Raw genomic sequence first — 15,106 nt, 5'->3', positions numbered from 1 at the left:
CCTCCTCGATCTTTCACAAGAACGCCCCTTCTCCCCAACCCACCGTGCATACGACCCAAAATTAAGAATACCCTTTTCCATCTCAGAAAGAAGGGCTCAACCCCCCAAAAGGCCATCAACTATGCATCTTCAGGTAGAATGCGAGCAAAATGCTTTTCCCAAATCCATCCCACAGTCTTGGTCGCATCGTCTTGATTACGAGCAAGCCACAGCTCGCCCTTCATGCCAATAACGTCGAAAATCTCGCCGGGGACATAGACAAGATACGGTATCCCACCTTCACGACGATCGTGGGCAATGTTGAATTCGAACAGACTGGCAGCCAAGAAGAGCACTTCGGGCTCTTCTGCCTCGGCAGGAGTAGTGGGTAGTTCTTCGACGCTGCCTCGGGCAGGGGAATCGGACATTGGCAGCGCAGAGTTGAACACTCCAGACGCGCGAGTAGATCCAGCGAGAGATGTTGGCTGCGAAGGCGGTGCTGATACGGTATGTGTGCTGGTCTGCAGAGGTGAGAGGAAGGAAGGCCCGAGTTGAGGTGGAAAGTCGAATGCATGAGATACCGAGGGTGAGTGCTCAACATCGATAGCACCGTCAAGACCCATGTAATTGTGGTTGCCGCGAGAAGGTCCAGTATTACGGCGCTCGCTATGCATGACGGTGGTATCGCTGTTGTCTGAGGAAGGACTGAGTGCTCGTGCCTCGCGCAGCGACGTAGGTCCAGGACCTGTCCGACTTGCTCCGTTAGGCGGGTGCAGCGAGGGGTAAGCAGGTCCTGCAGGAGAAGAACGGGGCGGATTCTCAATGGGACGGGGATGTGACCGTGGAGCATAACCGCCGCTGTTGCGGTTTCGTGAGTCGATCAAGGATGTGTCACTACTCATTGATTCGGTGCGACGAGAAGAAGAGTTACGGGACGAGCCGCCACCATCCGAGGAGAATGTGGGCACAGGCGAGGTCATGTTCGAGATGTCGATGAGCAGATTTCGGTTGACAATGCCAAGTTTGTTGGCAAGTTCTTGCATCGGCTTATAATCGGAGTGGAAGCGCTCGACATATGACTCGAGATCGTAACGAAGCGATGTTGTGTGTTGCGGTTCGCTTTCGAGTAGAGGAAGAATCTTCTTTGAGCAAGTCTTGTACCAATCTTTTTGCAAGCACATGAACAGTGTCATGAGCGTACGCATAAGACCTTTTGTTCTCTCGTAAAGCAAAGGCAGCTCGTGCTTGAGTGTGTCGTTGATCGTAGAGAACTTCTTTGCCGACTCTTCTAGGTCAGGATCCACTTTCTCACCGCGATCAATGGCCTGCTTGTGCTTGACATAGTACAACAGGTACTTCTTGCGCTGCTCTATCGTCTTCTGATACGATACCCACATCTCCCAGAGATCTCCAACCGGCTTCAGCACGCGACTGCGAACAGCAGCTTTCTAATGCACGATTAGCTTTAGCCAAAAACAGTAGAATATGTGACAACTTACATGCTCTTCGAGAGCCTTGTTCTGCAGCTCGAAATGGGCCATTGCCCACTTTCGCCATGTGCTCTCAATTTCAGGATATACTGATGGCGCCACTTCGCAAACAGTGATGAAGCCCAGGAAGACAATGTTGAGCTGCAGATAGTGCTCAGTAATGGCTTCGAGGTACTGTTCAAAGTCGCGAATGACAATCTGAAGTTGGAAGAAATGACCGCCAAATTTCTGCTCCTTGGATTTGTAATCTTGGTCCTTGAATGTCTTGTCTGCCTCATCGTATGCTTTGCTCTTGTCCACCTTGGGGATAAATGCTTTGACAAACGTCTTGCCCAAACCACTCTTCTTCTCTTTCTTGCCCTCAGAAGCGGCAGCGCGGAAGGTATCAGAACGTGCCTTGGCCTCATTGATGCGTTGGCTCATTGCCTTGAGTTCTTCATAGGCCTCCCGGATCTTAGGTAGATCCGGGTGGTCTGGGTCGGTAATCTCTTGCAGCGATTGGAGAATCAGCGGGTACTTGAGCAGACGTTGACACGGCTTCAGCAGAAGAGAATCCAGATCCCATGCTTGGGTCATATTCTCCACTTGCTCAAAGCAAGCAGTGACCCATCCGGATAGAATCTCATTTCCTTGATTTTTCTTGATGTATGCACTTGCATTGTCTTGGTTCAAGAAGTAGGTTGTGTAGAGTCTCTCCATCTTTTCTTTATTGTCAAGGAATACCTGGCCGATTGTTGTCAAGCGATCATTCTCCAGCGTACAGTTCTCGAATTGGTTCACAGAGTCCTCTGACGGTCTTTGGGTACTCGCTGATGAATCTTGGGCGTCACTCGGTTTACTGTCAGTAGAATCGCGGTTCCAGGGGCCGGTTGGAGGCGGTATTTCGTAGTTGACAATCGGCTTCGCGGCTTTCTTGAATGCCCGGAACAACGACAAGGAAAACTTTTCGAGCTCTTTGCAGTTGCTAAACAAGAGCCTCTTCTCCTTTTCGCTCATTAAGTTCTGTGCAGTAGCTTCAAAGATGTTGTGTGCGATCATCATATCAATGCAGAATTGATGCTCAGTGGTGAGCAACTCTTCCAGTGTACGATACCGCTTGATCAGCGCCTGCTTCACCGGATCAGGCTGGCCATCTTCCCCCTTTTCACCTTCGGTCGGCGTTGGCACAGATGTCTCCATAGGTTGTGGAGTGCCATATCGATCTTCTAGACTTTTCTCATGAATATGAATGACTGGTGTACGCGACCGAGCGGGGTGCATCTCGAATTGCTCGTCGCTGAGTGTGGGTCGAGAGAGTTGGTGGTGTGACAGATGATTGTACGAGGCGTTTTGCGAAGCTACTTGTCCGTCAATGGACGGCTGAACGGGGGGAGGTGGGGGTGAATAGTTGGGCCGGGGTGGTGCGTTCAAGGGCGAATGCGGCATAGAATGCTGCAAGTCTAATCCAAGGCCACCATCGGTCCAGGCAAGCTGCGGTAGTTCAAGGCCATTAGTGGAAGCCGATGGACGATCGTTGGAGGAACTCTGTGACAATGCGTTGCGAGAACGGTTTCCGGAAGAACTGCCAGAGTGGGATGCATCTTCCTGAATGGTAGTGGTTGTTGATGCGCCTGAATAACGTCGCGACGATGAGGGATATATTATGGCAGTGCCACTAGGGGCAGCATCTGGCAACTGCTGGGGAATTTGTGGTGGGGTTCTCGATGGACGTGGCGGTGATGTTGTGTTACTTATCTCAAGCTTGGTAGTGTCGCGTGCTGACCCATTTGCGTCACTTAGCAATCGTGCAAGGTATGTCTCGGTAGCCTCTTTGGACCCCCAATCCTTGTGCTGTGCTATGACAGGGGAGACTTGGTGTACTCGTTCCCGTGACACGGACGCCATTTCTGGCGAGATGACGGGTGACTGATGGTACATGTTCAAGACTGAGTTCACCACACTATATGTTTCTGTGTTTGGTGTAAGAGACACACGTTTTCGGTGAGCCGCTACGCTAGCCGAATCATCCGGATAAAGTGTGTCACGCTTCGGATAGGGTGCGGATAGAGCCTCGTTTGCATCGTGGCCATGATCCGACTTGAAGTCAAACGATAGAGCCTTGAGGCCTTCGTTAAAGGTGTCGGTGTCGGACTCCCAAGGTTTTGTGGACTGCTCATCGCTGAGCATGATTGGTATTGATTCCCTGACGCCTAGCTCTGACTGTTCAATGTCGGGTGTGTGAGAGACGCTGTTCTGGGCAGAGGCATGGAAGACGTTGGGTTGTAAGAGCTGCTCGTCCGAATTCTGACGGGCTGTCGGTGGCGTAAGGACGAAACTCCCGGGTAGTCCCAGCACAGGCGATTCCTCGAAATCGGTCACTGCCGATTGCGGTTGGTTGGGCGGGGGTACGGTCAAGGTAGAAGTCTGGAGGCTCAAGTGTTGTTGGTCCGGTGGACATGAGTCTTGGTCGTGCGAGGGACGCTTCGCCTGGGCATGTGCCTCGAAAGATTGCTCAAGTTCAGCCACGCCGGGGAGTCCCTCTGACGGCTCCGGTTGGAGTTGGAAGCTGCTTGCAATTGGAAAGTATCCGTGTTCGTCCTGTCGGTCGGAGCTTCGGGAGCGGGAGGCAGGCGAAGGCTGGAGAGGCTGTCGTTCTCGCGAGTTCCGCAGCCGAGGCGATGTTGGTGGAGGCGGGGCGGTGACAACAGCGGCTACGCTTGGTCCAGGCCTCACACCTAGAGGCGATTTTCCTCTTTCACGATATCCGCGGTAGGCTAGAGCGGGCAGCGTTGATTGGTCTGCACCACGTGAGGTTGGGGTGGCAGCGGCAGCGGCTAGTACCCTCTCCATTCTTGTGGGGGATGTCCTATTGCTGTGGCTCATTGCGCGTGTGGGAGTGTATTTTACGGAGCGGGTCGAGGAATTGGAGTCTGAGCCAATGCTCATTCGTCGTGTGGCTACGGGGATTCGTGAGCGTGGAGTGTGCCGCGCGGGTGATCGCGACTTTGTTTGATCGTGAGACTGTGTGCGTTGCGAGTCTTGCAGCGATACTGCAGTCGGGCCACTAGCCGAGCGTCCATGGCGGGAAGTGTGGTGGGACGTTGAAGGCAATAGAGCCTCTCCCAACGTGCCGTCGACGGTGGGAATTCCGAAGCCAGGCGATGACACATCCTGGCCAGTCAGTACTTCGCCAAACAGCTGCCGTTGACCAGATGTCGACGGGCGACTTTGTGAGGCAGATTTTGTTTTTGACGACGAGGCATGCTGGTCGATGCTGGCCTTTATGCCATTTGTGCGGCGCGTATTCCGAGGGGTCGCAGGAGCAGGTTGGGGTCTTTCCCTGGGCTTCAAATTGCTGAACTTGTGGGGGCCATACGAGGCCTCTCTGCTGGGGCGCGCGGCCGACGCGGTGGACGAGACCGAGGCATTGGCACGGCGGTGGACGTCGTACGAAACAGCCCTGGAGGGATCGCGGGACCTGGAGCGCAGCGTGGACGAGGCCGTGGGCGAGGTAGCGTCGGGGGAGCGCTCAAAGCGCTCAGCAAGTGCTTTTACTTTGTTTGACTGGTTTGGGGGGGAGCGGGTGGCCGAGGCGGAAGCGGGCGAGGCAGTGGTAGAGGCGGGAGTGTTTTTGGCGGCGTTGGCATTGGAGTGTCGGGGGCGCGCGGTGGGCATGTCTAGGCTGTGTTGCGGTGAGGCAGGAGCTTGGAGCTCGGTTGAGGTGGAGGTGTAGGCCGAATAGTACTTGTCTGGCGAGGCGGCCAGAGCATCTTCGGGGGGGTGTAGTTCGGTGGATTGCAGCCAGGTCGATACGGAGAGGCCGGGGTCGTATGCATATCCATGCGCCTGATCAGACTCCATCTCCCATTGCTGGCGGGCGCAGGAGCGCAGAGGCAAGGCAGCGCCGTCGTCGTGGGGAGAGGCGGTCCAGTGTCGGGCAGAGCAGCGGAGCAGCGCAGAGCAGCGCAGGGCAGAGCAGCAGCCGGGGGTGCCAGCGCAGCCAGCGCCAGCCGTCTATTGGACTGGGGGAGAGGCGAGGGGCACAGCCAATCGCGGCGGACACACGCCTGCCGTCGCCCGGGCCTGCACGGTTGAGCGTCACACCGGCGCAGAGGGCGTGAGAGCGGGTGCTTTGGGGGGGGGGTCGTGGATGTGGTCGGTGGTTGTGGTGGTGCGCTTGGGGGGGAGTGTTGCCGGGCGATAGCGCTGCCACTGGGGGCAGTGAAGGAATGCAGTCGAGGTGCCTGGAGCAGCCCCCCAGGATCGAGCTAGGAAACGGGACAACAACGGTGCCGCAGGGGGGACACACGGCTTGGAGACGGCCTGGAGACAGCTGCAGACGGGCGTAGACAGGTGCAGACAGGCGCAGACAGGCGCAGACAGGCGCAGACAGGCGCAGACAGGTGTAGACTGACAGCGACGGGGCGTGGGCTTGGAGCATCAGATACGCCCAGTGTTCCTCATGTGCATGCATTACTGTCTGGCTGTCCGCCCGCCTGTTCCCTATGCCTCGTCCTCCTTGTCCTTGTCCTCCTCTGCTGCAGCCGCTACCACCACTACCACCATTTCCACTACTCTACATACTATTCCCACATCTCGCTTCCCAGCCAGTAGCTCCAGGCGCCAGTTGGGCGAGCAGGCTATGCTAGCGAGTACCGTCCTCCGTGTGCACCTATTGATTGTATCTCGTTACGTACCATGTGTCTATCTATCTATGTACAAGTGCATGTGTGCCTGCTGCACCCCTAGGGGCTCATGGCACAGATGGCACCCTCCAGTCCGCCCACCAGCGCTCGCCATCTGCAACCAGCGTGAAACCGAGAGAGCGAGTGCCATGACGGAACACAAACTCCAGCCATCCACCACCTGCTCTCCCCTGGCATGGCGCGTCCCGTCGCGTCTCTAGCGTCCCCGTAGCTTCACGCCCCACCACCCCTGCCCGGCCAAGCAACAACCACACGACTCGGCCACCATCTGTCTGCTGTATGTCCCCATCCATCTATCCACCCATTCACTTGACCGCCCTGTCGTCCAAAACACCACGCCCACCATGAAGAGGAAGCGCGGCAATCATGACGCTGCCCGCACCGCCCCCGTGGGGGTGTCCAGCAAACAATTGGCCGCTGCCGACCAATCCCCCAATGCCACACCTCCCCTCCTCCATCATCACCCCCATCCAGTCCTGCACCGTCTCTATCCCCAACTCTCTACCCTGCGCCACTATCTGCTGTCAAGGCTGCCCCCGTCGTCCAAGAATAGACACCGGAGAATAGCCCTGCTTGGACGTGCCCCTCCGGCTCCGGCTCAAGCTTCAGACACCAGCCCTGTGCAACATGTCGATTACACCGTGGCGCAGCTGCTCGACTCGGCCTTGGTCGGCTGTGCAGCACACGTAACCGCACAAGAACACGCACTTGCTGCCAAGGAACGTGACCAAGATCTACAGACATTCACCCAGCAGCGCTTACAAAGTACCCAAGGGGCCACTTACAAGCCTGGCTACTACAAGCAGCCCGAGGTATGTCGCGTCACGTGCCTGGCCTTTCCTGTGCTGCCCGTCTGCGCTGCATCTCCATGAGCCGCTACTGAGTACATGTAGATTGTTGACTATGTGATTTGGCGCCTGTTTACCCGCTCTTCCTCTTACAGGCCTGCCCATGTGCTCTGCCACGGCTTCCAAAGGGCTGCAAGAGCCCGCAGTGAACAGCACCATGACCCAAATACGGGAGCCTCCATCCCTGGCCTGCAGCAAGTCCACGACAATAGCCATGTGCAAACTCTAAAGGACCCTGTGTGGTGCCGATTACACGCCCTCTTAGGGCAAAGCGGCGATCGTATCATGATGGACCTACTTTTAGACTGCGCCATCTTTCTTCCCGTCGAAGCTAACATGGGAAACTACTACCAGCTCTCAGGCATGCCCCTGTCTGAAGTGCAACTTGACAGTGTTGTGAGCAATGGTCCAGGAAACACTAATACAAATACCCAGCCAATTGCAAAGTCACTATATCTCCAAAGCGAGGACAGAACGCCTGGGTCAATTACATTTGTCCGTAGTCGCATGTTGTATGCAAAGGCCGCCCTGAATGCAAACGGGGGCGTCAGATTCGGCCTGCGCCATATACGTGCGTTCCCTGTCTCATCAATTTGCACCTCCTGACATGATTTGTAGACGTCTTGAATCGGTACCCTGACCGAGCCGACAAGCAGCAGACAGTTCACATTATGCGTTACATCTTTCCTCGTCAATTTGGCTTGCACAATGTCTTCACTTCAAAGGTAGATGCTCGTGAAAGTGCCATGCCTTTCAAAGACTACACACTGCGTGAGAAAGATATTCATACCAGCATGTGCCGCCAACTAGGCGACAAGGCAACTGGTGCCGACCAAGTGGCCCAGTGGAAGCTGCACGTCCCCAGGAGACTTCGTGGCAATGTAATAAAGCTGATTGAAAAACTCCGAATTTTAAACCAACGCTGTTCGTACACGGAGCTACTTCGCCACTATTGTCCCGTTGAGGTGTTTCTTGCCATTCTCTTGGATCACAGCCTTCACTGACTTCAATAGGGCATGCCGTTATCTACACAACCTGAATCGAAGAAGAGCGTGGCCCACCCCAAAGCAAATGGAACAGTAGCCACACAACTGGCCCAGGGTGGCCGGACCCATTCTCCCATGTCTGAATCTAGCTCAACGCAGCAAAACTGTGTCCTCGGCATGGCTTGTCCTGCGGCACATGTTTCGGCCTTTTGCCGTAGGGTCATATCCAAAGTCATACCGAAAGATGCATGGGGTGATGGTCATAATGAGCATATCGTCATGTACTGGATAGACCAGTTTGTAGCTTTGCGGAGGTTTGAGTCGCTTACCTTGCATCAAGTCACACAGAAGATACATGTACGTCTTTTCAGCCCCTCTTTCGGGGTGTTTACTAAGCCAACGCAGATTACTACCATTTCATGGCTTTGCCCACCAGGTCAAGACAAGGGCTGCAAGCTCTCAAAGTCGGATCTGGACAAACGTACAGAGATATTTCTAGAATTTGTCTACTGGGTGTTCGACTCCTTCCTAATCCCCTTGATCCGAACCAACTTCCATGTGACGGAATCAAACACCCATCGTAATCGGCTTTTCTACTTTCGCCATGACATCTGGCGTATGCTTGCCGAACCTGCTCTGAGGACACTGCGCCTGAATATGTTTGAAGAGCTGCCAAAAGACAGAGCAACAAAGCTACTATCCGCACGTCAGCTCGGTTTTAGTGACATACGCTTGCTTCCCAAAAAGCAGGGCTTCCGGACTATCATGAACCTCAGACGGCGACAACAGGTGTTGCGCCATGGAGCCATGGCGCTTGGGCGAAGCATCAACACAGTCATGACACCCGCCTTCAACGCCATAAATTATGAAAAGGTCAGTATACTGTCCGTGCCGAATTGACCGTGCTTAACCATATTGTAGTCGTTACAACCCGATAAGTTTGGCTGCTCGCTATTCTCTGTTGGGGATATGCTGCCAAAATTAACAGCATTCAGGAACTCAATTAAACAGCGGGGCCTTGACCACAAACCGTTCTATTTCGCCAAGGTCGATGTGCAGGCTTGTTTTGACAGCATACCTCAATCACGTCTGTTGAGCATGGTTGAGAGCCTCATGTCGACACAGGAATACTATACAAGCAAGCACGTCGAGATGTCTGCCCTGGGTCCTCTGCAGCGCCTCAATGGCAACCATGTGAACCCCATGCCCCGCAAGCGCTATGTTGCATACAGCCATGCAGCAACCGACGTGACGCCTTTCCATCAGCTCGTGCGGGACAGGTTCGTGGGGACCAAGGCGAATACCGTCTTTGCGAACATGAACATGCAACGCTGCGAGACAAAAGATGATTTGATGTATCTCTTGCGGGAGCATATCGAGCGGAATGTAGTTCGGATTGGAAAGCGATTCTACCGCCAAAAGACGGGAATCCCTCAGGGTTCTGTCTTGTCGAGCATTCTGTGTAACTTCTTCTACGCTGAGCTTGAGCGAGACGTTCTTGACTTTGCGCTTGGTGACGATTGTCTCTTACTCCGTCTGCTTGACGATTTTCTTTTGATTACCATCACCGAAGAGCACGCTAAACGCTTCGTGCAAGTCATGCATCAAGGCCACCCCGAGTATGGTGTCGTGGTGCAGCCTGCAAAATCCTTGACCAACTTCAATGTGACTATAGCTAACGGTGAACGAATTGCTACAACCGGGCCAGGCGGGAAATTCCCTTACTGCGGCACCTGCATTGACACTACGACTCTCGAGATCAGCAAGAAGACCGAGCGGCCACCAAAAGCCGGTAAGTAGTATTGGCCGACAGGTGGGTCGAAAGTGCAGATTGCTAAGTAAAACAGTTGTTGAGGATTCTTTGACGGTGGATCTGGCAAAAATGCCGGGCCAGACTTTTCATCGCAAAGCTCTCAAGTGAGTTCCTTGATGGGGCCCCATGCCTGTTTTCCCTCTGCCAGCCAATCGGACTAGAAAATGCATGGAAAAGCCCGACATTGCGCTGACACATTGGTAGCGCATTCAAGATCCAGCTCAAAGCCATGCTTATCGATTCATCGTTGAACAGCGTGGCAACCGTGCTAGCGAATGTATATCAAAGCTTCTATGAAGCGGCGGTGAGGTGCCTTGAATATGCACGCGTGCTATTCAAAGTGCGGAAGATGGGTTCAGGTCTGCTCATTAGTAGGTCGATTTACTTGTTTTTTTCTCTATCTGTAACTCCCGAGAACTCAACAGCACCCCCAAACCGGCGTGCAGTCGGGTAGTAGGGGCTCATGTGCAGGATTGGAAAAAGCGAGCCAGAAGAAATGGGTGGGCGATCGTCACTGCGAGGCCGACCTGCGCTAGTGGGCCGAGTGCATCATGGACTGACTTGGATTGCAGAGACTGTAGAAAACATCGTGACGCTGGCATACGTGATGCTACAGCGCCGTTCGCGCTCCTGCAGGAGCAGAGAAGCGATAATTGCGCAAAGCGTCATCTCGCGCCGGCAGCTTCAGTGGTAAGTGCAGCATACCTTGGAATGATGTCGCATGGTGCGCGGGTGCACGCTCCATGATTCGTCGAGATCAACCCCATGGTTCGGAATATGACATGGGGGCGCTCATCTCGCCTGTTTCTGACAACGGCTGATTGACGAGATAGGCTGGGCTGCAAAGCTTTCCAGGCAGCGTTTCAGGGAAAGCAAACGCGGCATCGTGCTTTATTGGATTGGCTTAAGGTCTCGCTATCGGCTGCATGCATTTCAAGCGAAATAGAACGACGCATGTTGGAGGATGTCATAGCAGGGCATTGAAGCTGGACACCAAGACACAATCTCTGCCCTACCAGGACACATTGGCGAGTTTGGGAGGATGAACGGAATGCAAACAAACAATAGAGCACATGCAACCCAACAACGGCGATGAAGAACAAAAGTCCCGAAAACACAAAAGCACTGCCACTGCTGTAGATAGCAATGGTACCTGTCTGTTCGGCGGACCTTGCTGGCCGGGGGGGGAAGCTAAGGAAGAAGCAAACCAAGGATCTGTACCGGGGGCCCACGCCACGCCATAATTAGCGGCGGCATGTAGACGCGAAAGCAAGACTCGAGGCTTGGCTGCAGGACATTCGGGAGTGACGGATGGATAGCAGGGCGCGATGATGTCTTTGTTCGGTACTCGACGCAGAGCAATTGGGGATAGCAACAGGCGAAACGGCGTAGTCTGTACGCGGACCAGGCCTGGTTCCACGAAAAGCATCGCGATGGGGCGTGACAGATGGCTGTGGGCTTGGATGATTGGCCCATCCGCCGGCCATGGGGTGGTGATGTCAAGCGCACATGCGACGGGCTGGGACACCCCCCAGATAGCTGGTGTGCTGGGGTCAAGTAGGCACATTTTCCAACGCGGAGGGCTTTGCAAAACGCATTGCTAGTTGCCCGTACCGAGCATGGCCCGTTTACAGAAGCATGCATACTTAGAAGGCTGACTCGACTTGGCCGCACTTGTCTCATAAGCTGGGCAGTCTGTCGAGACACGGGCATTGCATCCCCGCCCGGATGCCTATATACCAGCTTTCGCAAGGACAAAGACATTGGTTCGCAATTAAACGTGTTCAAGGCCACTTCAGCCGCCCATGGGCCCAGAGCACAACGAGGCCCACTGTTGTACACCCCTGTTCCCCATCTGAGAGATCAGGGGCTAGCGCCAGTTCCGCAAATTGCGCCGCCGACGCTCAAGATGCCTGCCGTACAACACTGCCAGCCGCTGCCTCCTGTTGACGAAGCCGACGACTCTGAATACCTCGACCAAGACGTCCACTACATCTCGCAGACAAAGTCGCTGTACATTGTATCCGAGCATCGTTATGTCCGCTCGCTAAGTCCGCCTCCCTGCGCGCGCGATTCTTGCGCAGACATCCTCCTTCACCGCATTGCCTCACCACCACCCCTCGCAACACCCCGAAAACATCCCCGACCGCTCATGGCCACCCTCACCTATGCGCAGGATGCGTCCTCGCACTTTGGCGCCCCGCCGGGCAGCCCGCCCGACCTGACAAACTCAAAGTCGTCTAAGTCGTCGAGCATCCATTCGTCCACCCTGCTCGACTTCATGGGCACCACCGAAAACCTCTCCCATTTTGAAGACATCAACCTCGACGAGGCATCGGGCGGGCCCACCTCCTTTCCCATGCCTACAAGTCCGTCCAACCGCCTTGTCTATGAAGCTCCGCGAGCCCCCGCCTCGGCCAGGACACTCTCACATCCCACCCAACACTCGTTTCGTGACCTCACAGGCACAGCCAAACCAAAGTATCCCAGTCTGGTGGGCCCCGTCAGCCATGCCGTACAAAGACAACAGGCGCAGCTGTCGGCACCTGGCAAGACGGCCAGGAGAGCCTTGACTTCGCCATCGGCTCCCTCGCTCAGCACTCTGGGTCTTGCAGCGCCACACCGCTCCTCGCGATCGCCCTCCCCATCAAGCACTCACAAATCCCTCTCAGGATCACGCACACTTTCCCGAAGAAGTTCCCGAAACGAGGTCTTGCCGTCTCCGAGTTTAGCTTCCAGAAGACAATCTTGGCAAGACTCAAAACGAAAGACTGTCAAGGAAAGAGAGGCGGAGTGTGATGATGAGGATGATGAAGTTCCCGAAGATGCTGTCATCTGGAATATTCCTATATCACCGCGTCCCACACAAGAGCGATCCCCGGTACCCTGGACGGGTGACAACACTCCCCAGACATCACCACTTCCCGGCACTGCGGAGTCTTCAGCAAAGCCATCTCCGGCGCCTTCGGTACACCACAGAGATCCATCACCAAATGTGTCTAGCAGGGGCGTATCCCCGAAATCACCGATACCACAAACTACATGGGCAGACACATATACTGCGTTGGACGCAGACGCCAGGAAGCTTACGGAAGCACTAGAGGAATTCCAATCCGAATATGAGCGGAAACAGGAAATCACAAGACAGCAGCCTGGGCTCGCAAGATCAGCATCTATGAGCCAGACAGTGCCAAAAACCAAGAAGCCGACACTCCCACCGGTGCGGAAGAGTGATCCACTTATCGATCCTTTCCAGCCATCCGTTGAAAAGCAAAAATACCTATCTCGGACACGGCCATCCTGGCTCCCACCAAAGGACCCCAAGGAAGAAAAGAAGCACCTCAAGGAGTACCAGCGCATGTTGGCTCGGATCGAGGAGGCTGGTAAGTAGTATTACTTCTCATGCAGTTTGTTGAACGACTGGCTAACAGACTTAGAACGCCTTGAGGCCAAACGTGCCCAAGAAGAGGCGCTTGCTCGCGAGAAAGCCAGCCGCATCAAGGCGGAATATTGGTCCAGCTTATTACTTCCAAACTGGGCTACCGAAATGACGAACCCAGAGCTTCGAGCGACACATCGAAAGATGTGGTGGAACGGCATTCCACCACGGCTGCGGGGTCAAGTTTGGCAAACGGCAATCGGCAACGACCTCGAAGTCACCGAGCTGACGTACAACATTGCGTTGGAAAAGGCACAGGCAGAAGTAAAAGCACACGGTCACGAAGCGCTCGGAGGCCGTTACCTTTACATTATCCAGAGCACGCACAAGGTCTTTCCTAAGCTCAAGATGTTTGCAGCGCAAACATCGCCGGAGAATGACGATGAGCAGCCGCTCCACAAGGACCTGGTCAATGTGTGTTTGGCTTATTCCATGTATCGGCCGGATATCCCACATTCGAGCTTCGATATTCATCACATTGCTGCATTGCTCCTGCTTAACCTCTCAGCTCCGCAAGCCTTTATCGCACTGTCCAACTTGCTTAATCGCCCATTGCCTCTATCGTTCCTCGTCCACGACCAAAATGCCATCCACGCCGCATACACGACCACTCTCCACGTGCTATCGAAGAAAGCACCAAGCCTTGCCCAACGATTGGAAACATTACGTGTCGAGCCCCGAGATTACCTCTTCCACGCTCTTGGCTCATTGTTCTGTGGACGCCTGGAAGTAGAGCACGCCGCACGCATCATGGACATTTACACAATCGAAGGCGACAAGAATCTCCCGCGAGCCGCCGTAGCTATCCTGTGTATACTAGAAGGTAGCTGCATGGAGGGTGATGTCGCGCAGGTAGCGCGTACCCTCAAGGCCAAGAAGATTGAGCTCGACGAAGACGAGTTCATGGCTCGCGTGTACGAAGCGGGCAAGACGTCGTAGTGGAGTGTCTCATAGTAGTACATTTTACTGTTTTTTCCGGCTGCACATACACACAGATACTCCATACATAACACTCACTCACAAAGAAAGAGAGGGAGGGGAGCGCAGTTCCAAGTATTAATACTTTGTTAGTTTTTCATATAGTGTGCTGTTAGTGGGAGGTTAATCGGCGCTTCTTATTTTGGATAATACGAGACCGCTCTGGAGGAAGAAGAAGGAGAAGTAAGAAGGAAGATGGAGAAAGAGAAAGGGAAAGCGACAAGGAGAGAGAGCAAGAGAAGAAAAAAAAGAGGCAGAAAAGACGATGATATACGAACTTTAACGCAGCGCGAAACACTTTGAAAGTTTGTTTGAAAGCTCGACACAGCATTTAACACCACCCACCCACCCCTTTCATTTCTCTCGTATCATCTAAATCACCCCCTCTTATTTTCTACATTTCTTTTGTTGTTTTACTTTGCATAGACGGCGGTTTTTTTGATTTCGTTTGTCCTTTTTTACTTTTTTTCCCTTGCACCATCATCATTATCACCAATCTCAAGAAGAAGATAATGGGAGATGATGGGCAAAAAACTAACTACCATGTTCACAAATACTTTGTATATATTATTGTTTTATTTTTTTGGTTTAAATCGAGAATCACACAAACAGACACATATAAGTGCTTTAGAGCTATAGGAGTGTAGTTGAGCTGGACAACCTGCGCGCTTATTTTTTGTATAGAAAGGAAGAAGGGAGGAAAATGAAGGATGTAGAAGTAGCTAGTATCAGAATCTGAAATCACTATTACTATATATACTATTGCTTCTTTTTTTTTTTCTTGTCACTGTGACGTCCCTTTACGTCTCCATTTTTTTTTAACTTTTTCTTCCCTTTCCCTGCATATACACCTCTCATCCCGAATTTCCAATAGTAGTCACATAAACA

General features: G+C 53.6%; 4 protein-coding genes across 4 annotated transcripts; 2 read left to right on the top strand and 2 right to left on the bottom strand.

The window, feature by feature from the left end:
• Positions 1-119: 119 nt before the first annotated feature.
• On the bottom strand, positions 120-5,309 carry COCVIDRAFT_104885 (hypothetical protein; the record flags this gene model as incomplete). The annotated part of the gene is made up of 2 exons (XM_014698978.1): positions 120-1,427; positions 1,479-5,309. 2 exons carry the CDS (start codon positions 5,307-5,309, stop codon positions 120-122), a joined length of 5,139 nt encoding a protein of 1,712 aa, XP_014554464.1.
• Positions 5,310-7,266: 1,957 nt separating this feature from the next.
• Positions 7,267-7,608, top strand: COCVIDRAFT_104862 (hypothetical protein; the record flags this gene model as incomplete). The annotated part of the gene is made up of 1 exon (XM_014698977.1): positions 7,267-7,608. A coding segment is annotated over one exon (342 nt), but the record flags the coding sequence as incomplete, so codon positions are not given.
• Positions 7,609-10,664: 3,056 nt separating this feature from the next.
• Positions 10,665-11,230, bottom strand: COCVIDRAFT_39664 (hypothetical protein; the record flags this gene model as incomplete). Its single annotated transcript, XM_014698976.1, has 2 exons — positions 10,665-10,813; positions 10,861-11,230. The coding sequence occupies 2 exons, from the start codon at positions 11,228-11,230 to the stop codon at positions 10,665-10,667; spliced, it is 519 nt and encodes a 172-aa protein (XP_014554462.1).
• A 480-nt stretch (positions 11,231-11,710) lies between these two features.
• COCVIDRAFT_17834 (hypothetical protein) lies at positions 11,711-14,179 on the top strand (the record flags this gene model as incomplete). Its single annotated transcript, XM_014698940.1, has 2 exons — positions 11,711-13,184; positions 13,233-14,179. 2 exons carry the CDS (start codon positions 11,711-11,713, stop codon positions 14,177-14,179), a joined length of 2,421 nt encoding a protein of 806 aa, XP_014554426.1.
• Positions 14,180-15,106: the final 927 nt, after the last annotated feature.

The sequence above is a fragment of the Bipolaris victoriae genome (assembly GCF_000527765.1).
Source record: "Bipolaris victoriae FI3 unplaced genomic scaffold scaffold_69, whole genome shotgun sequence".
Lineage (NCBI taxonomy): Eukaryota > Fungi > Ascomycota > Dothideomycetes > Pleosporales > Pleosporaceae > Bipolaris > Bipolaris victoriae.
This window is presented reverse-complemented; position numbering and strand designations above follow the sequence as displayed.